The sequence below is a fragment of the Vipera ursinii genome (assembly GCF_947247035.1).
Source record: "Vipera ursinii genome assembly, chromosome: 2".
Lineage (NCBI taxonomy): Eukaryota > Metazoa > Chordata > Lepidosauria > Squamata > Viperidae > Vipera > Vipera ursinii.
The window spans coordinates 259,764,149-259,786,684 of NC_139513.1; the positions used below are offsets into that span (position 1 = coordinate 259,764,149).

Sequence of the window (22,536 nt, forward strand, 5' to 3'; positions counted from 1 at the left end):
ATTTACTAAGGAGCAATAATATCTGACAAACCCAGGAAGTGAGCCTTCTTTGCCATGGCATCTACCTTTTGGAACATCCTCTCCCCTCCCCAGGTGAGATTAGCCCTGACTCTACTGTCTTTTTGGAAATCCTTTAAAATGCGGTTCTGTCAGCAGGCTTGGGGATCTCATGGAAATAGCCTATAAAATGTCTACACTGTAGGTGAAATCTTGAAGATACACTATTTTCCTGAGTTTTTCTTTTATATTATTTATGTTTTAATGGTTTTTAATGCTCTATTTTTAATTGTTTTGTTTCAGTTGTATACCACTCAGTCACATTTATGAGATCAGCAATTAGATTAGATAGATGATAGATAGATAGATAGATAGATAGATAGATAGATAGATAGATAGATAGATAGATAGATAGATAGATAGATGCATGCATGCCAAATTGGGAAACTAAAAATAATTCTCCAGGTCCTGGTGTAATCCACCCAAGTGTTCTTAACATACTTAAAAATGAAAGTGCTGATATTTTCACAGAGAATGCAATATCTGTTGAGCATTCACATCAATTTAACATAGGACATTAGCTAGTGTGAATCTAGGTTTTAAGAAGAAATTGATGGGCAGTAAAGAAAATTATGGACCATAAACATTCCCTATTTTGCCTATCCATTAACAGACTGAAACTGACAGTAATTGACAGGAAAGAGATTCTGGAGTCATGGTAGAGAGCTTGACAAAAATGTCAACTCAGAAGCAAGTTCTGTTTAAAAAGAAAAAGCATCATTAGGAAGGGAATTGAATATAGAACTGGTTATAGAATAATACATTTTTCAAAACTATGGTGAGAACTTTCTTGATGCATTGTGTACTGTTTAGTCAATGCTCCTTTAGAAAGGCATAAATGACTGGATTCCTGTATTCAGTAGTAGTTGATTTTCTGAATACATTTGTGTTTCCTAATGGTAATAAAGCTTTTATCTAACCAAGTTCTTGAAGGTTTTCTAGTTACCTAAATACTACGGTAGCTGAGAGGAAAGAGTAATGAATCAAACCATGATGCATGAAGCTTGAAACCTAATATTGGTGACTTTTTAAAACCTCCTGAACATAGATAAAATGCCTTAAATATTGGTTACAGAGAAGCAATAGTAGAAGGGAGCAGTTGCCCCCCAGTCTACATTTAGGAAATTTCTGTATACATTCAGCTGGGCATTGTATAACACAGAAATAGATTAGCCAATGGCTATGGATATCCTTAAAGTAATCATCAATCTATTAATAAAGTTATCCAGTCAAAAAATGAAATAAGTTTAGTCTGTCAAGAAATTTTCTTCGTTTATGATCTGCTCCCTACAGAGAGCAGGTATAGATATTGCACTGGTTAAATCTGTAGTTGCCTGGATCTTAGTCTCCAGGATGTATTCAAACAGATCACCAGTCAATTCTTTTGAATAGTGTAACCCACACTTCATCAGACCTTGGAAATTTAAACTCATTCACAGTAATTAGATTTTCTCTGTCCATGTTTCTATCTATCTTAAACTTCAATCCTGCGTCTTCAGAATTTTATAGTGGGGCAAATCCTTTGTTCTTGTTGCTGCTGTTATAAACTGAATAAACTTATGAAATTTTACCTTTTTTGTTACAGTTAGTTGTTTAACACATTGATTAAAATGCTGATATAATGGTTTTTTCTTTTTAATTAAACATATTTAAATATTTTTGATACTCTTAGTAATCTTTTCTAACTCATCCATTTCAAACATTTTCTGTAGAATTCTGACTTACTTGTCATTCTTCTCCTTAGTAAATTGTTCTTTTTATCTCTTGTATGTGTTCGTATTGTTTTCAAAGATGCGCAGATAATTCTTTGTCTGCAAAACTCTAGCTAGATTGTTTCATATGTAAAGTGAAATAAGCAATTTCCCCCCTTTTCTATTCCAAGAGGTGATGATAATTCTAGTAACAGCTAATTTATAATATACCAATAAAGCTACTTAAAATTGTCAATCTCTTCTTTGAAAAAAAAACATGCATATTGTACTGAGGAATCACTGTAAGTTTAACAAAAGATTAAAATACTACATTTTAATTTAATAGTCAATACTATGAAATATATTTAGTAACTGATAGAAGATATGCAGTAATGATCAGTAGTTTATGTATTTGAACTTTTCTGAAATACTCACATATTAGTAAGGTGGGTCCCTCTCTGTATGAGCTTGCCCAGAAGAAGGGAATCCCAGGGGAGTTCTTTGATAGCCATCCTCAGTGGCTCTCGAGAGACTGTAAAAGTAATGCCACTGGCCTGCTCCTATTCTCCTTAATTTTTAAGGGTAATCTCCAAATTTTGGGAGGTAAGGATAAGAATTACACATACCCTTATACATACCACTCGGCCAATTCAAGTAGCGTACTGGATATCTTTTGTGTGTCTAGAGATAAGGCTGACCTCTTTTTGGAGGTCACAGTACACCTTAGCGACAATAGCGACCATCAGCCTGTAAGTGTGACATTGCAAGGCCGCTCAGATTTAAGACCATATAACATGGCTGACAGATGGCTTGCCAAAAAGGTACAGGTGACCCAAAATAAAAGGTTAATTTGGGCCAAAGTTGATACTAAGGCAATGTTAGAATGCCTTAAAACAGAGAATGCTACTAAGTGGGCTAGAACAATCCAGTCATCTACTACTGACTGGATGTCAGCCTTCAATGCATTCTCCAATCTCTGTAATATACTGAAAAAACACCTAACAGCTAAACCTGCTACAAAAAGAGCCCAAGTGGGTAGACCTCGCTGATTGCCAGCGACTGAAAAAGAAATTGAAGGCAGCCATGAGGCTTTCCCAGAGGAATCCTACTGCCCATATACAAGCTAAGATGCTGCACACAAGAAGGGAATATAAAAAAAAACTATAACATTAAAGAAAAAAAGTTTTGCCATTTCAATCTGGTCAGAACTCAAGTTGGCTGCCAGAAGTCATAACTCAGTATTATTTTGGGACTCTGTAGCAGGTATCCTGAAGGAACGGAGATTTGCGTTTGACATACCAATCTCTGCTGAGGACTGGGAGAATTATTATCAGTGCTTGTTTGCTCCCACTGAACCGGTAAAGAAACTATCTTTAAACAGTGATTTAGTAAACCCTAGAACTCCCCCTCCTTGGCCACCAGTCTCAGAAAAGGAGATACAGTCCATCATTAAAAGTTTAAAGAGCAATAAAGCCCCAGGTGAGGATTTTTTACCAGCAGAATTATTTAAGAAATTTCCCATTTGGCGGGGCCCTGTATTGGCAGGTCTTTTTACACACATAAATAACACCTGCCATATACCAGATGGGTGGAAGATGGCAATAGTTGTCCCCATATATAAAAAAGGGAATAAAAAGGATCCTAGTAATTACAGGCCCATCAGCCTGATTGACATTATAGCAAAAATATATGCTAGGTACCTTTTGAACAGAACTGAAATCTGGGTAGAGGAAAACAACATCCTCACAGAAGAACAAGCAGGTTTTAGACAAAACAGATCTACTATTGATAACTGCTTTGTCTTGAACCATCTAATTGCCAAATATGCCTATAAGAGGAGACCCCTGTTTGCTGCTTTCATAGACCTTACAGCAGCATTTGATATGGTAAATAGAGAACCACTATGGAGTAAACTGACTTCTCTTAAAATAGAACCCAGACTCCTGGCTTTGATTAAAGCCCTTTACACAAGTACCTGTTAATGGGGCCCTGACTAACAGGATTCACACAAAGGGATAAGGCAAGGGTGTATCCTGGCCCCATTATTATTTAATTTATACATCAATGACTTGCCAGGGTTAATGAAGGATACCATGGTACACATGCTGATGATCCTAAATACTTACTGTAACAGTAAGTTGCTGATGATATGATTTTATTATCATACTCATAAGTAGAATTATGTAGGCTATTAAGTTTCAGCTCTTATTGCCAGGAAAACTCCCTAATCATTAGCAAATCTAAATAAAAAAAAATAATGGTGTTTGGAAGAAACCATCAGAGACATAAGTGGCAATTAGATGGTGAACCAATTGAACAGGTTAACACCTTTGTATATTTGGGCGTAATTTTTTCCAAGACTGGATCTTGGGCCTGCCATCATCAACAGAGTACATTTAGAGCAAAAGCCCTTTTGAATTTACTGCTGAAATTAAAGAACCATAGTTACCCAGGGTCCCTAGCCCCATTAATCAAGGTTTATAAGGCTAAGGTTACCACAGTGCTCTTGTATGGAGCAGAAATTTGGGGTCTTCACTCAACCACAGTCCTAGAACAAACACAGTCCCGGCATTTGAGATGTATTTTGGGTGTAAATCCAAGAACATCTGCTGCAGCAGTTAGAGCTGAATTGGGAATTCATACAATTCATGCATTATCTAAAATTAAGGCTTATAACTACGGGTGCAAAGTTAATGAAATAGAGACTGATAGACTCACCAAGTTATGCCTACTAGAGCAAATAAAACTACAATCACAAATCTCCTGGATCACCAAACTAACAAATTTTGTAAGAAGCTGTGGCCTTCCTGTCTCTTGCGTAACAGGAGAACAATCCAAAAAAAGAGTTGCCCAAGGAATTAAGGATATAGAAGCACAAACTGATATAGCTATCCTTAGTAAGGTAGGTAACTGGATGCAAATACAAACGTACTTTTCAAGTAGACAGTTATTTGAAGTTACAACTCCCAAAACATCTTAGGGAGATATTTACGCGAGCGAGATTCGAACAGCTTGACACAATGGTCAGATATGGGAGATTTCGTGCTCTACCCTACAATGAGCGTCTCTGCATTTGCGGAGCGGCAGAGATAGAAGACCTGGCTCACATCCTATTTGACTTTTGCCTGTATAAGAGGGTGAGAGACAGGTATATTGGTCTATATACCAAACGAATGACCCATTGGGATCCCCATATCAAAATAACTTACCTTATGTCCAGCCAGAACTTGAAAATAACATTTAACATAGCACAGTACTTAAACAAAATGGTTCTGCATATGTGGGACTGATTGGGGTAGATTGCAAGGGCAACTCCGAAATACAATTTTATCATATTTTATCTATATCTTACATTATTGTACACTATTACAATTTCATTTTAGATTGAATTTTATTACCATTTCATTTTAAATCGTATTTTATTCTAGTTCCATTTTAAATTGTATTTGATCAAATTCCATTTTAAATTGCTTTTATCAAATTTTAGTAACAATTTGTTGCTGGAACTTTGCACTTTGATATGGCCCAAGGGCTAATCAATAAAGACTTTACTGTAAAGACTTTACTGTAAAGTACTCACATATTAGTAAGGTGAAAAACCTCTAAATATTTATTTCAGCTTTGAAAATCAGATTACTTGGTTCAGAGTCTTGAAGTCGCAAAATTATTACACTCTATTATTAATATCTTTCATGGCATGACTTACCTGTTCAGTAATGAATGCTGCAGCTTCAAACTGTCACATTAAATTTGAATTGCACATTTGTCAGCTAAATAGAAAGATAGTGAGTAGCATGTGGTCTGTTGCAAATAATGTCAAAAGAATGCTATGTATAACAGCATGCATCACCCACTTTGGTATATAGAAGTGAGAGTTGAATACATCAGAAGAAACATAAAAGTAAATTAAGTGCAGTTAGGATGGATTATTCATGTGTTTAGTAAAACTAGAAGAGAGAGAATCAAGCATGTATGAATGGTTTTCATTGCCACTTTTACTATATCTTTTTGACAGATTGATTCCTAAGAGCAGTTTCTTTGATACAGTAATCTCAAAACAGGCCATTGTATTTCAAACTGTATTTCCCAACCTACTACTAATATAGAACATGATGGGAATTTATTTATTTAGATTTGTAGACTACATCAACGTATTCTTAAAAAAGTTGAAAAATAAATGGTAATGAAGAGTCCTTGGTGCTCTCCGAGCTTGGTTGTTTTCTTGCAGATGTAACATCATCAGTGCACTGACCATACAACCAATCATAAAAAATTGTTAAATTTGTATGCCAACTATCTCTCAATGACTCTGGTCAAGACTGCTAAGAACAATCAAAGAAATTACAGTAAAATCAATAAAACATAAAGATAAAAGATGGCAAATGTGATAAAGTGTGGCATCTCACCTCCCCTTGCCAAAAGGCTTGTGTAAGGAGCCATGTCTTCAGGGCTTTTCTAAACAACAGCAGAATAGGAGCAATATCAATCTTGGGGAGACCTTGTTTCAAAAGGCAAGCACTACTACAGAGAAGGTGCGCTTCTGAAGTCCCAACAGATGGCATATAATTAAAAGAACCCAGAATACACAAGATTAATTTGGCGGGGAAAATTATATAAAGACAGTCTCTTAAGTAATCATGTAGGGTTTTATAGGTAATAAGCAGCAGTTTGAATAGCAAACTATCACCCAGTGTAGCTCATGAAGCAGAGTTGTTACATGGCCATATTAAGGTAAGCATATTATTCCTTGCACCACCACATTTCTGGACTAGTTGAAACTTCTGAGTGATCTTTAACAGTAGCTCCATATAGAGCATGTTGTAGTAATCAAGTCTTAAGGTGACTAGGGCATGAAGTGCTCCTTGATTTAGGAAAGGGTATGACTGGCACCATCAGGTATACTACTGTGGGCAAGAATCTTTCAGAAGAAATGGAGTAGCCTTCATAGTCAATAAAAGAGTAGGAAAAGCAATACTGGGATACAATCCTCAAAATGACAGAATGATCTCAGTTCGAATCCAAGGCAAACCATTCAATATCACAGTAGTCCAAGTCTATGCCCCAACCACCAGTGCTGAAGAGGATGAAATTGACCAGTTCTATGAAGCACTACAGCACCTTATAGAACTAACACCAAAAAATGATGTTCTTATCATCATGGGGGATTGGAATGCTAAAGTAGGAAGCCAAAAGATAACTGGAATAACAGGCAAGTTTGGCCTTGGAGTGCAAAATGAAGCAGGGCACAGGCTGATAGAATTCTGTCAAGAGAATACGATGGTCACAGCAAACACTCTTTTCCAACAACCCAAGAGACGGCTCTACACATGGACATCACCAGATGGTCAACACAGAAATCAGATTGACTATATGCTCTGCAGCCAAAGATGGAGAAGCTCTATACAGTCAGTAAAAACAAGACCAGGAGCTGACTGTGGCTCAGACCATGAGCTTCTCCTTGCAAAGTTTAGGCTTAAACTGAAGAAAGTAGGGAAAAGCACTAGGCCAGTCAGGTATGAATTAAATCATATCCCTGTTGAATATACAGTAGAGGTGACAAATAGATTTAAGGAATTAGATTTGATAGACAGAGTGCCTGAAGAACTATGGACAGAGGTTCGTGACATTGTACAACAGGTAGCAACCAAAACCATCCCAAAGAAAAAGAAATGCAAGAAAGCAAAATGGCTGTCTGAGGAAGCTTTGCAAATAGCTGAGGAAAGGAGGGAAGCGAAAGGCAAGGGAGAAAAAGAAAGATACACCCAATTGAATGCAGAATTCCAGAGAATAGCTAGAAGAGATAAGAATGCCTTCTTAAATGAACAGTGCAAAGAAATAGAAGAAAACAATAGAATAGGGAGGACCAGAGATCTTTTCAAGAAAATTGGAGAAATGAAGGGAACGTTTAATGCAAAAATGGGCATGATAAAGGACCAAAATGGCAGGGACCTAACAGAGGCAGAAGAGATTAAGAAGAGGTGGCAAAATTACACAGAAGAACTATACAAGAATGAGCTTAACGTCCCTGATAATCACAATGAGGTGGTCACTGACCTCGAGCCAGACATCCTAGAATGTGAAGTGAAGTGGGCCTTAGAAAAGCTGAGCAACAACAAAGCTAGTGGAGGTGACAGTATTCCAGCTGAGCTATTCAAAATCTTAAAAGACAATGCAGTAAAAGTGCTACACTCAATTTGCCAGCAAATTTGGAAAACTCAACAGTGGCCACAGGATTGGAAAAGATCAGTTTACATTCCAATTCCTAAGAAAGGCAGTGCCAAAGAATGTTCAAACTATCGCACCATTGCACTCATTTCTCATGCTAGTAAAGTCATGCTTAAAATCCTACAAGCTAGACTTCAGCAGTATGTGGATCGAGAACTACCAGAAGTGCAGGCAGGATTTCGAAGAGGCAGAGGAACTAGAGATCAAATTGCCAACATACGCTGGATCATGGAGAAAGCTAGGGAGTTCCAGAAAAACATCTACTTCTGCTTCATTGACTATGCTAAAGCCTTTGATTGTGTGGATCATAACAAACTGTGGCAAGTTCTTAAAGAGATGGGAGTACCAGACCATCTTATTTGTCTCTTGAGAAACCTATATGCGGGTCAAGAAGCAACAGTGAGAACTGGACACGGAACCACTGATTGGTTCAAAATTGGGAAAGGAGTCTGGCAAGGCTGTATACTGTCGCCCTGCCTATTTAACTTATATGCAGAGCACATCATGAGAAAGGCAGGGCTAGATGAATCAAAAGTTGGAATTAAGATTGCCTGAAGAAATATCAACAACCTAAGATACGCAGATGATACCACTCTAATGGCAGAAAGTGAAGAAGAACTAAAGAGCCTCTTGTTGCAGGTGAAGAAGGAGAGTGCAAAACTTGGGTTGAAACTTAACATTAAGAAAACCAAGATCATGGCATCTGGCCCTCTCAATTCCTGGCAAATAGATGGGGAAGAAATGGAGGTAGTGACAGATTTTATTTTCCTGGGCTCCAAGATCACTGCAGATGGGGACTGTAGCCAAGAAATTAAAAGACGCTTGCTCCTGGGGAGGAAAGCCATGGCAAATCTAGACAGCACACTAAAAAGCAGAGACATCACCCTGTCAACAAAAGTGCGTATAGTCAAGGCTATGGTCTTTCCAGTTGCAATGTATGGTAGTGAAAGTTGGACCATAAGAAAGGCTGAGTGCCAAAGAATTGAGGCCTTTGAACTGTGGTGCTGGAGAAGACTCCTGCGAGTCCCTTGGACTGCAAGGCGATCAAACCGGTCAGTCCTAGAGGAGATCAATCCTGACTGCTCTTTAGAAGGCCAGATCCTGAAGCTAAAACTCAAGTACTTTGGCCACCTAATGAGAAGGAAGGACTCCCTGGAGAAGAGCCTAATGCTGGGGAAGATCGAGGGCAATAGAAGAAGGGGACGACAGAGAATGAGGTGGCTGGATGGAGTCACTGAAGCAGTAGGCGTGAGCTTAAATGGACTCCAGAAGATGGTAGAGGACAGGAAGGCCTGGAGGAATGTTGTCCATAGGGTCGCGATGGGTCGGACACGACTTCGCAGCTAACAACAACAACAACATGACTGGCACACCAGATGGAGTTTATGCAAGGGCCTTCTGGTCACAACCTATATCTACTCTTCAAGTAGGAACTGTGATTCTAGAAAGATGCCAGATAGCATAAAATTTTTGAAGGAAGATGTGCTATCCCATGCAAACTCAAAGATGGAGTATCCCCAGGCCCAGATGGCTCAAACAGCCACAGCCATGTGGTCTTGGGAAGTTTGAGGATAATGAACAGAAAGAATTTTGAGGAGGAGGAGGAGGAAGAGCCGCAACCAAGACAGCAGTCAGATAAAAGAAATCACAGTCTGAAGTAGAGATGTAATTTGAGAAAGCATCTCAGACAGGACCCTCCCTTACTAGTTCTCACAAAGCTAATGATAAGGAGGGGAAATCATATTCAGACTTGCAAAATGTTCTTAGTGTATCCTTATAGTAAAAATAGTATTAGCATTCATGACTTTGGATTCCTAGTCTGGTCTACCTTGAAATGTTGACTGAGTTGATGATGGCTCTCCCCATTCAAAACGGCATAGCATCCAGGCACTGGAACAGAACCTTGGCAGCCTCGATTGGATGACCTGGGATCAATATAATTAGGTATTATTAGTATATTAATGATATCAAACCCCAAACAGTACACAACAACACTACACAAAATCTACAACAGTTTCATTTAGATATTGAAGGAGAGAGGGAGTAGAGGGAGTAGAATTCTATAGCACCCCTCACAGAAGGGATGTAAAAAGACACTGGAACCAGTCTCCCCCCAAAAAGATAATCACCATAAAAAGGGCTTCCAATCCCCAACACATGGATATAGCTCAAAAGTGGTCAATGACATTAAAAGTAATTGAGAGATTAAGTAATACAAGGATGGAGGCATCATTACATCCAGGCTTCACCACAGATTAACAATAAGCGCAACCAAGACTTTTTCATACTAACTCTCAGCCTGAGATTTGGCCAAATGCAAAGGACAGAAATGTACAAAATGTACAAAATTCTAATCTACATGTTAGTCTGACAGATGCAGATGAATCAGTATCTGTATTCAGATAATTCTCCTGGACATTTATTTATTTAACAATATTTTTTACCATCATCTCACAAGACATTCACAAGTCAGTTATATTAATGATAGAGAATGCTGAGCATTTCCTTATATTTCTGCTCTAGAAATGTATCTTTAAAATAGAAGATAATCTGGTTTCTTTCAAAACCCATTACTTAAATAAAACTCACATATGTCTCTAGCACAAGAAATCTTTAAGTTTTTTTGTAATCTGGGCCTAACACATCATATTGGTCATACATTGTACTTTCTAAAGTACTTGGTAAACTTGCTATCTGTGTCAAGCAGATAGAATTGAAGTGACAACAATTTAAAAAGAACTACTTCCTCCTACAGTTTTTGGTTGTGAGCCCTTACTTAAGATGTAAAACACTTGTTTCTGCTTTTCACTGGCACATGTAATTTTGAATATGGCTTTTATATTAGCATTATCCATGATATCTATTATTATATATTTTGTTCAAAGGAAGGTATCTTGTCATACAATAATTGGTTTAATTTTGGTTTAGATGTTAAATACTCTACTTACACTGATCTTTTGGCATAATGGTTATGTCTTCTGTTGACACACATCTATTTAATAAAACCAGCAGTTGTGTGAGCAGTGTGCTGTTTTATATATTATTGCTTAAGATTTGACAACAAATGGAACAGATCTTTGCAAAACCATATTAATTGTTGATTCTGGTATATGTCTTAATTTAGCAATTTCCTTTATAACAAAGAATAGTAACAGCAAGTGCAAATTACCATTACCATACTTTTCTTTCCCTGTTCTTTCTACTTTGTTACAGTTACTAATCTGCTTAAATCATCTATTAAATAGGTCTGCTATACAATTTGTTCGTATAAAAAAATAAATTCTCATCTGTGCTACGACTTCTAATTTAAGTTTTTCATGTAAATGGAGCAGTACAAGATCCATATAAATAGTTGTACATTGGGAGAAAAGCTATGATAAAGATGTAAGCCGTCTCCCAAATCTTTGGAATCTTCCCCATCTTATTGAAACATCTTAATAGGAGATCAACAATACCACTGCCATCAAGAACCCCACAGTATTTATCAATTTGCCAATTTCAGTGTCTCCTTGCAGTATTAATATTTTGCAGATAACTTGCAGTAATACAAGAAAAAATTCAAGAATACAAGTATATTAACTCCTGCCTTCTCTTCCCTGAGGTGAGATTGGCTCCTACCCGCCTGATGTTTTGAAAGAGCCTTTATGACCTGGCTCTTATCAAATGGTTTGGGAACCCAGTGGGGTACTTTCATACCCTATCTCCTTTCCCTTTTCACCAATTTTTTAATGAATGTTGGTCTTTTTTTCTAGATATTAAATATGTTATTAAACAATGTTAATATACTCATTTAAATAATGATAATTCTTTTAATGAAAATGTATACATGCATCTTATAACCAGTCATTCTCAATCTATCATACACTGCAAACATCTTAGATAGTATCATAGATATATTTTTAAAATCTGATTCAACTTGCGTAGACAAAGCTGAAGCATTTAAGCATAGTCTGTCTTTTCCTGTATAAGTAAACTGGGAATGTTATTAAAACTCACTCTCAGCTTTATTCCTTGTTCTATGTGCACAAGCTCCCAATGTGTGGTATTAGTATTACAAAGTTTGGAACCCCTCATGACGAGTAGTTGAAGATTTAATTATTAAAAGTAAGTTGTACGTTTGTTTCTAGAGTAACCTCTAAACTCAAAGAAATGTATTCAAAAGAGCAGTAATATCACAAATATTCATATAATTGAGGTGTATAATACCTCAAATTATTTTAACTTGCTACAAATAATAACATATTTTGCTTTACAAGTATATAGAGTCTGAAAGTTCTGCATGGGAAGAGCTATTTTAACCTCCAGTAACCAAAAATTTGGAGGAGTCTTGCAGCATCTTTTCAGACTCACATATTTTATTAATACAGTATTAACATAGGTAGTCCTTATAGCCACAGTTGGACCAGAATTTCTGTTATAAGTCCAAGTAAGTCATTGTAATTGTAACTAAAATCATTATATGGCTAAACCAATTTTATATGGTTTTCACCATGACTGTAAGTCAAGTCGCCATGGTCATAAATTGAGCCACGTAGTTGTAAGTCGAGTCACATGATCATAAGTGAAAATCCAGCTTAATTAATGGTATTTGTTGCCTGAAACCATAATACCGTAACACCTTTTGAAGTTAATTCTTTCTTAAGTTTTCCAGGTTATGTATTTATTTATGTGGTCTTTTTATTTAGGTTTAATTTAAATTTTATATTTTGCTCTTAGAATGCTGTAGGGCTCTTTGGAAAACTTTCCTGAAGTCTAGCTATTGATTGATTAATTAATTAATTAATTACAGCAATCAAAAGGTATTCTATACTCAAACATTGTTATTGTATTCTCTGTCACTCTCACCATCTTTTTTTATATTCTAAAATCCTTCAAATCTGGAGATGTGAATTTTAATTCCAGAGGAAGGGAATTTTGGAAACTAAACCAGAAATATAGAGAAAGCCTCACGAATACAGTACAGGTGCTAGAGTTTGCTGGGATGATGGATTGTTCAGTTTTCTTATTTATGACCTGGAGTGTCCTATAGAAAAGCCTTAATTGGCCTGTGGACAGAAAGCTACTAAATAAATAATAATAATAACTAGGGATCCTACCTTATTAGTTTAGCTATTTATCATCTCTGTAAAGGAAATTTTTATAGCTAAAGCCTTGTGCAAGTTTCAGTTTTTCAGAACATATTGTGAGAATGACTGAGGAGCCAAGATCTTGCTTTCTTTGAGTCCATTTTAGTATGGAGAGAAAAATAAACCTTGCAATTCTATTAATTGTGGAGCTTGTTATTTGTTGAGTGTGCTTAAATGTTGGGCTTTTCACTGGCATCATATAGTTGGCCAGGGTGGGTTTTTTTACTTGATTTTTTTTCTAATTTCCCACGTGATTACGTTCCTCTTATAATAAATAATATTGGAATTTTAGAATTATTGAATGCCTTGGTTATTCTTAAGTGTACAATTTTTGCTTTGGATAAAGAGATTTATTTCTGTGATGATGTTTACTATTCCTTTCTTACTCATTTTCTCATAGAGATATGACCCTCCAGTGCAATTCTTCAACTTCTGACTAAAAAGATAACGGCAGTATGAAAATATAACTTGTCTTTTTCTAACATTTATATTTATTTTTTCCTCATGTTGCCTTTGGGATATTAAGAGGAAGTTGCTTAAGCAATCATAATCACAACTTTTCCTGAATAATGGGTCTGTTTCAAAATATAGCAAAATTGATTGCCATGATGTTATATTTTTGTCTACTTTAATCCTTTCTCACTTCTCCCATGTTTTAAAGTGTTAATTTAACATAAATATTACCACTGCATAACTTTTTTAGAACTACTGTTAATTTTGCTTGTATCAGTCGGAAACCATTAACATAAGCCAGCCAAATCTTTTCCTGTGGTCTTCCCCTTGCCGTTCATTCTACTTGACTTCTGAAATATTGGGGTGTTGCTGTTTCTCAGACAAGAGTTCCATCTGGGTAGTTATCGTAAAAGTAAAGATGTCCTTTTAGGAGATGCACATCTCCCCCCTCCAAAAAAATCCTGTGAAGCTAAATGGGGCAGAATAGGGTTATACCTCCTTAGAAATACATTTTTAAATAAATAGCTTTACTTTCCTTTTCCACCAGATCTGCTAAGCCTAGGTGATTTTGGGGTGTGGTGCTAGTAAATATCCAACAGTGGAGTAACCAAGAACTACATATTTTTATTCTAGCAGATGCAGCACAATAATTACTGGGGGCACATTAGCTCAGAAGTCTCCAACCTTTATAATTTGGCGGCCCAGAAAGGGACGTAGGCACCACTATGTGCACGTGTGCAAATGGGCCACATGCGCATGCAAAAATGAGCCCCATGCATGTGCGCACAAATGGACCGCATGTGAGCATATACACACAGAGAAACAGTTGCATGTGAGCACATGCACACACACAAATGGCCGCATGTAAGCACATGCAAATGGGGCTGCGCAGGTACAAGTGCTGCAAATGGGGCAGCACTGGCAGGATGCTATAGGCGGCACTAGTGCCGGTGGGACACTCTGGGGTGGGGTGACGTTAGCCCCGGCGAGATGCTCAGGGTGGCGTTAGGGCCAGCGGGATGCTCGGGGTGGCTCTAGTGCTGGCAGGACACTCGGGGCAGCGCTAGTGCCAGCGGGATGCTTGGGGTGGTGCTAGCACGAGTGTGTGTGTGGGGTGAGTGCATGCACTAACCATCCCTTCATGCAGTCAAGCAGCCACGGCCTGGTAGTGGGCTATGGCCCACAGATTGGGGACCCCTGCCTTAGCTGCTCCAAGTTATAGGAATGGGGATTTAGGCATCCCAGAACTAGCAATGATTATTAGTAAGCAAAACAAAATAAGAAGCAGAGGGTCAGAAAAGGGGAATCTACATATGACTATCCAGTTGAACAAAGCAGCACCAATAAAAAATAAAACATCCTGATGCTTCTGCCTATACTCTTAAGGCTCAGACAGCTTACTATATGAAAAGTTCTTAAGTTGCACAAAAGCTTAAACCGCCGCTGGAGTTCAGGAGTAGGGGGAAAAAAGGAATTCCACCCCCTCCCTAAAGATGAAAGGCTTCTCTCTGAGCTGTAAAAGAGCTAATTGCCAATAAATCCACATCTACTGAGAAAGAAGACGGCTTTCTCACCCAGTTTAGCTGTTTGCTGTCATTCTGAGCTCCGTCTTCAACAATCAGCTGGTAATGGAGAATCGCATGAATGCGGTCCTCCTTTCTTCTGCTGATTCCAGGGGCTCCTTTGGCTCCAACAAGCTGGCTACCACTGGCCTGTGGTCCTCAAAGCATCACCCCTTGGTGGCCACCTCTCCAGGGCGGCTTTCAGTCCAAATGGACCCATCAGCACAGGAAAATTGGACTCAGGGAAAGGAGAATCTCTCCCCCGGATCTATTCACAGCGACATCACTGAAGACACTCAGCCCTACTTCACATTTGAGTGAGAAGACCCTGAAAATGGCTTCCGGTGTCAACTGACCTGGACTAGGTTGCCCCAGGGCTATTGCAGTAGTCCCACAGCTTTTGTGGCCTCACCCTGAGAAACCATTCTCCTCCAGTACGTTGATGACCTTCTTACAGCAGGAAAAGACCAAAGGATGACAGAGAGGGTCTCTGTTGACCTCCTCAATCACCTTGCAGACAAGGCATATACAGTATCCCAGAAGAAGGTGCAATGGGTATCTCTTGAGGTCCAATACTTGGGATACATCCTCAAACAAGGGAAAAAATCACCTCCAATTATCATGCCTTCAGGTCATAGCCGCTCTCAAAATCCCAAGCAATGAGAAGCAACTAAAAACCTTTCTGGGCATCACAGGCTTTGCTAGACTTTGGATCCCCTTGTACTCTCTGTTAGCCAGACCACTTTATCAACTGACTCAGAAAAACATGGCCTGGGAATGGACAAGGGAACACTAGAAGTCATGGCAAGCCCTAAAGGATGCTCTCACAAGAGCATCAGCTCTCACCTTACTTGACCAAAGTTGAGGATTTGAAATCTTCACAGAACAGAAAGGTTGCTCCAAAAATTGGGCCCCAAGAAAATTCCAGTAGCATATTTATCAAAAGGCCTGGATAATGTAGTGTAGGCATGACCTAGTTATTTGTGAGTGGTGGCTCAATGCATTGTTTTTTTCCCCTGCCTTTGTCAATTGAACAACATAAAGTTTGCTACAGTAGGAGAAGCTGATTGAGGAAAGTTCAGGTTTAAAAATTATCTGGGTGTAGCTGGGGGCTGCATGAAAAATATTCTTTAAAAGAATCCCCTAATATATCTATGGAAGATATACCGTATATACTTGAGTATAAGCCGACTCGAGTATAAGCCGAGACCCCCAATTTCACCCCCAAAAACTGGAAAAAGTTATTGACTCGAGTATAAGCCGATCCGCCGTTCTGCAAGCCTCCGCCGCCTGTGGAGGCTGAATCCGTGCTCTGCAAGCCTCTGCCGCCAGCAGAGGCTCGATCCGCCATTTTGCAAGCCTGAATACACAGGAATACCCTGTGTGGCCGCGGCTCTCGGGGAAGCCCTGGCTGTCTGCTTCCTCGCTCCACGCTGCCATTCGGGGCCCGCGCGTTCCCCGGGCAAATCGCGGCGCCCAGCAGATGAGGAAACACGCCCGCTCCAGTCGCCCCCCCCTTCCCTCAGGAGACGCGAAGCAAGTGACCGCCCGGAGCTTACCGAGGACTTGCGCGCGGCCGAGGCTTCGGTGCTTCCAGGATCACGCGCACCTCTCCCAAGCCGCCGCCGTCCGGAGACCTGCCGACGTTTGGGGAGGTTTGGGGAGGTGCGCGCGCACCTCCCCAAACCTCCCCAAACTTCGGCAGGTCTCCGGACGGCGGCGGCTTGGGAGAGGTGCGCGCGATCCTGGAAGCACCAAAGCCTCGGCCGCGCACAAGTCCTCGGTAAGTTTTTTTTGTTGACTGGAGTATAAGCCGAAGTGGAATTTTTCAGCCCAAAAAGTGGGCTGAAAAATTCGGCTTATACTCAAGTATATGCGGTAATTGAGCAGCACTCTTCTAACTATTCTTAAGTCCTTCTTGATCACATAACCACAAGTGGGTGTATTTTGTACCTCACATTATTCCTACTGTGCTTAATAAGCACAAGAGGAAAGCAGATGCATGTTTTGTTACCCAGAAGAAAACAGAGATATCTTCCATGGCCATTGGAAAAGGCCATAGTTTGCATTTGGAAAGCTGAGGAGAGGAGATGGGTACAAATAAGAACTTTGTGTATAGGAAAGCCACTTCCACAAATTGTAATTATTTCCATGCAAAGAAAAATTCCCAGATTGTTACAACACTACCATTCCTAATGAGAGGTTGTGACAAGAGTTTGAAAGGGGGAGAATGCTGCTTAAATCTGCTTAACAATTAGATGGGACATATCTGCTAAAAGATATATTTGGGCTGATAAATGCTCAAAAATTGCTGGATACTTCTGAAACTAGTTTGGCCAGTGTGATTGATCCCTACCTTTCTAGTTGAAAGGTTATTAGTAAATTTGTAGTAGAATTATTGCAGATCTGTTTATGGAATCTCTGTACTTTATCCAGAAGTAGTTTTTTTTAACTGTAAATTATATTTACAATAAAATATTGTAAATCTTACTGTAAATATTGTAAAGTGCCTTTTATTTAATTATTTATTTATTTATTTAATTAAATTTTTATACCGCCCTTCTCCCAAGGGACTCAGGGCGGTGTACAGGGCATATAATAAAAATACAAAACTACAAAAGTTAAAATAGAATTAAATTAATGCCCACGATAAAACAATAAAATATAGCAATATTTAAAACCCAAATTAATTCCCCATCAGGCCAGGCCAGCTTGTTCAAATAGGTGGGTCTTTAACCCGCGCCGGAAGGAGCGGAGATCCGGTGCCATCCGGAGCTCCACCGGCAGCTGATTCCACAAAGCCGGGGCGCCCACAGAGAAGGCCCTCCCCCTGGGGGCCACCAGCCGACATTCTCTGACCGGAGGCACCCTGAGGAGGCCCTCTCTGTGGGAACGCACTGGGCGGAGGGGAGTTGACGCCGGCAGCAGGTGATCTTAATGTAAATAATTACAAATATTGCAAAACAGCATAAATACCCATTAAGCTTTCTTTCAAAAAAAGTCAAATTTTGCTAAGCTCTTCTGCTTTGTTACTTCCATTGCTAGGGAATATGGTACAACATAAACTGAATTGTGTGTGCAGTGCTCACTTGTGAAAATCAGTCTTAAATATAAATGTTGTCATAAATATAAATGTCCTTAAACAATAATACACAGCCATTTATTAACTGATAACTGATAAATTTCTTTAATGAATTATTTTGTTTCAGTTTATATGTAATATATGTAATATAAACTGAATGAATATGAAGATAACTTGTTTATTTTGCTATAAATATTTTAATCTAATTTTAAACACAAGCTAAAATTATGAAATTCAAGGTTTCTAGTGCAGATAACAGTTTTTCATCATGGTTCACTTTGGAAGAGACTTCTGTGTATATTTTTTTCCTGATTTCCATTGTCAAGGGGAAATCCTTAAAGATGGAAGTAATCCCTCATATAGTACAGCTATAAGTTACATTTGCTTAAATGGTTTAATTATTGTCTGATTTTTAAAAAGGCAACAGATTATTTTGGAACCTTATAAAAGATTCATGCAACTACTTTAGTTATACAAAATATATAAAAATAATAAATATATAAAATATTTTGTAGTATTTTAGTAGCTATTAGGTAGGTAGTATTTAGTATTAATATTTATAATGCTACTACAAGTAATAGTATTTAGTACTAATAGAAGGTAGTATTTTATGTAATTGGCAGAGAGATCAGCAACATCAAAATGATATTTTTAACCTAGTGATTGAAGACCCACTTTTTAGTATCCACTGTATAAATCAAAGGCATTTAAACAAGGATAGAGGTTTGATAGCCATTTATATTTGCTTCCCAAGGGACACCCCTACCAGTAGATGACAAGATTGAGTCGTTTTCTTTGAAATGTTCTGCAAGAGTTCCATTAATAACTGACATGTGTAAAAAGAAATCTTCCAGATAATCTAACTCAGGGGTCCCCAAACCCCGGTCCATGGACCAGTACCAGGCCGCGGCATGCCAGCAACCGGTCCACACAAACAAGCAAAGCCCCATCTGCAAGATGCAGGCAGCGCACAAAACCACACACTGTCCGGTCCGTGGAAATATCTCTCTCTCCATGGAAGTGGTCCCTGGTGCCCAAAAAGTTGGGGACCTCTGATTTAGCTTTGAACAGATGCTGGATAATCCCCTGTTATTTCTCTCCTACTCTTATTCAGTAGGTTTTCATTTAAATGAAACTGAGTAGAAAATTATCCAAAACTATAATAGCTGAAAGTGTTAGTCAACAGGATACTTTACCATGTTTACCAAAAAGAAAAACAGCCTGAACTATAAGAAAGCATCTCACCAAATCTTTGTCTATCACCATACCATCTTTAAATTATTGGGGGGGGGGAATAGCTTACAAATAACTACAAGTAGTATTCAGGTAAATATATTACTTCAAATGGAAAGTGAAGGAGTTAGAAAAAATAATAAAGACACAATAGGCTATACATGTTATTTTTAAAAAGTACACTTAGTTTAGGTAAGGCTAGATTTTTTGGGGGGGATAAATCTTTTAAAAAGTAAGCTTTCTTTTGTTTGTAGGACTTTGTAAGGTGCAAGGTAAAATCACTGAGATGTCAAATTGAGAAAAATGTGTATTGTTTATTGGAAGAATCCTGTCATCCAGATTATTCTAATTTCTGTAAAATCAGAAAAATATAGAGAATATTTGTAGAGAATAATTTGTTATTCATTTTTGAAAAAAAAGATGTGGGTGCCTCTTATTTGGTTACTATTTCTCTTTATGCTCTATATCAAACTTTATTTATTGTATTTATGTTTTGATAAGTTGCATTCCCAAGGTGCTAGAACTTAACAATAGAATTTATGTCTTGGCAGTTGCTTTATGGCCAAATAACCTATGTCCCAACATTAAATGTGTGAGTGGTCTTTAGCTCCTCCTTAAGCTATAATGCATGAGACATATGAACATATCTACAACATACCCTCTAGTTCAGAAGACTCTTATGCTAGATAGAAGTATTTTAAAGAAATAGGCAATCTTTGATAATTACAAATAATAACTCATCACTTCCTATAAAGTTACAATTCTTACATTTCTTATTCTGTAGCCCACCCTTGCTATATGCAAAACCGTACTGACTGACCATTATTGATTTTTCAGTCCTAGAATTGATAATAAATATGTAAAGAGTTACCAGAGCTTTATAAAAACATGTTTTATTTTAACTTTGATCAAGGATGCCAACTTATATTTCTTTTTTTTACTTCTAACAAGTTTGAACTTTAATTCATTCATATATTGCCTTTCTTAATCTTACCTTGTTTTATCTTTTGTATTTCTTCCTTGGTTTACAAAGCCTCAACTTCTTTTGTATATCCAGTAAAAAGTCCCTATTAGGGTCATTCACTTGGCTGCATTCAAATGTAGCAAAAAGTACTGGGACCCTCAAGTTGAGAATTAAAAAACAAGTGGGTTGATATCTTATGGGCCTTTAGATCCAAACATACATTCATCTTGTTCATAACATGCCTGATATAACAGATATTGCTGTTGGCTAAGCAACTAGGGCCAGTACAGTAGTTCCAGCAAGTCTACAGGAAAAATAGTTATTTGCCCATTGCAAACGTGCAAAAAATGAAAACATCCCATGACCATGTCTTTTAACACAAACAACCATATCCATGGGAAGCGCTTGATGGATAAAAACATCAAATCCAGTTTAAATATCTGCCTGGATGTGCAACCAACCGTAATAATAATGTGATAAGAATTGAAGAGGCATCATGGTTAAGAATTTATTTATCAATGTTCTGTGCTGCTATAATTACAGATATGGTATATTGTTTACTGTAAGCATAGCTCGTGTGGATAAATATAGATTAATAGTAATTGAACATTTCTCCAGTTGGGCATATGTCCAAGATAATAAAATATTGACAGACTGCTTTTTTCATAAAAGCTTTTTAAGCTCTGCTAGGATTTTTGAACATATTTAATATTTTGGATGTAAAATAACATCTTTACTACGTGTTTCTCTATTTAATATATCTTACAATATTCATTTTGGAATTATTAAATAATTAGAATTTTAATAGATTTTCTTCTGTTTCCAGGTTAGCACTATATGTATATGAATATCTTCTCCATGTAGGAGCACAGAAGTCTGCACAAACATTTTTATCAGAGGTATGTTTTCTAGTATTTTCTTAATTTTGGATTAATAGTATTAGTCAACTTTTTATATTAAAAATTATCATTGACTCTATAGAGAATCATGGTTCTCTGTCATATCTAAATATATTTAAATACAAAATATTTAAATGAAAAATGTATAAAAATCCATTTCTATAATTATTGGTTGTGATAATTTTTAAGGCCTTAAAAATTGTAGCAATGTTATTGATCATGTTACATATCAGGTAAGATGCACTGGGCCTGAAACATTGCTTATCACTGTCAGAATAGTCTTTATTTTAAGCCCAAATTAAAAAGAAAAAAAATTAAGCACACACACAGAGAGAGAGAGAGAGAGAGAGAGAGATGTGGTTAAGAATTATACATATGCTGAAGCCACAACGTTATTCTCCTTCCACATATGAAAGAAATGCTATATCATTACTAACACAGTTATTTAATGGTTGTCCCCAAAGTGTGGAGTCTGTGTGGCTTAATAATATATATATATTTATATCATTTTGAAGTATAAGGGATAAATAACACAAGTAGATGATAGTATGTGCATTGTAATGCAAACAAAAATTTCTTACTCTTCATAGTTATAGGCTAAATGTCACTATTATAAACATAGTAATACATTTGAGAAATATAATAGAGTGGGTGAAATGTTTCTTATAGTGAAAAGGTTATCCTATATGTAATATTTTCTTTAGAAGTGTGATTGTCTGGAATAAAAACAATGTAACATATGAGGGCAAACATAATTACAAGAAATGAGCCAGTCCAAATTTCTACAACCCCCCCCCCCCAGATAAAGCTGGCTGTACTTTCAGGAAGTGTAAAACAGTTGCCATAACTAGCAGATAAGGGGGGAAAAAGAATCAATAGTTAGTTGCTGGTTGGTGGACTGAGTGTGTATTTTGCTCTGCACATATTTAGTTTCTTTTTCTGTCACTCTGACACACAGAGCTATGCTATACACTCATACTTACCTACTTCCTCAGACACAGAAGACCACACATATTCAGACAACAGTTGAAACAGTGTTTTAAGATTGATCTGTATTGATTTTAAAAGATCCATCTTTGAATTCATTTTAGCTAAATGCTATTGTTTTCATGTGAATCTATCTTGCCTAAATAAATAATCATTATTTGCACTGGTTTTAGATAAGATGGGAAAAAAACATCACATTGGGCGAACCCCCAGGATTCTTGCACTCTTGGTGGTGGTAAGTGTTTCAGTTTACAAAG

The 22,536-nt window shown here is 37.6% G+C and overlaps 1 protein-coding gene across 4 annotated transcripts in view; it reads left to right on the top strand.

Annotated features, from left to right (window-relative positions):
- Positions 1-22,536, top strand: part of SSBP2 (single stranded DNA binding protein 2) — a 142,837-nt gene that overhangs the window by 41,035 nt on the left and 79,266 nt on the right. For all 4 annotated transcript variants that reach the window (XM_083357252.1, XM_083357250.1, XM_083357253.1 and 1 more), the window contains exons 2-3: positions 21,220-21,292; positions 22,453-22,514. In XM_083357252.1, the coding sequence (XP_083213378.1) occupies positions 21,220-21,292; positions 22,453-22,514 (135 nt within the window). The remainder of the gene's footprint in view (positions 1-21,219; positions 21,293-22,452; positions 22,515-22,536) is intronic.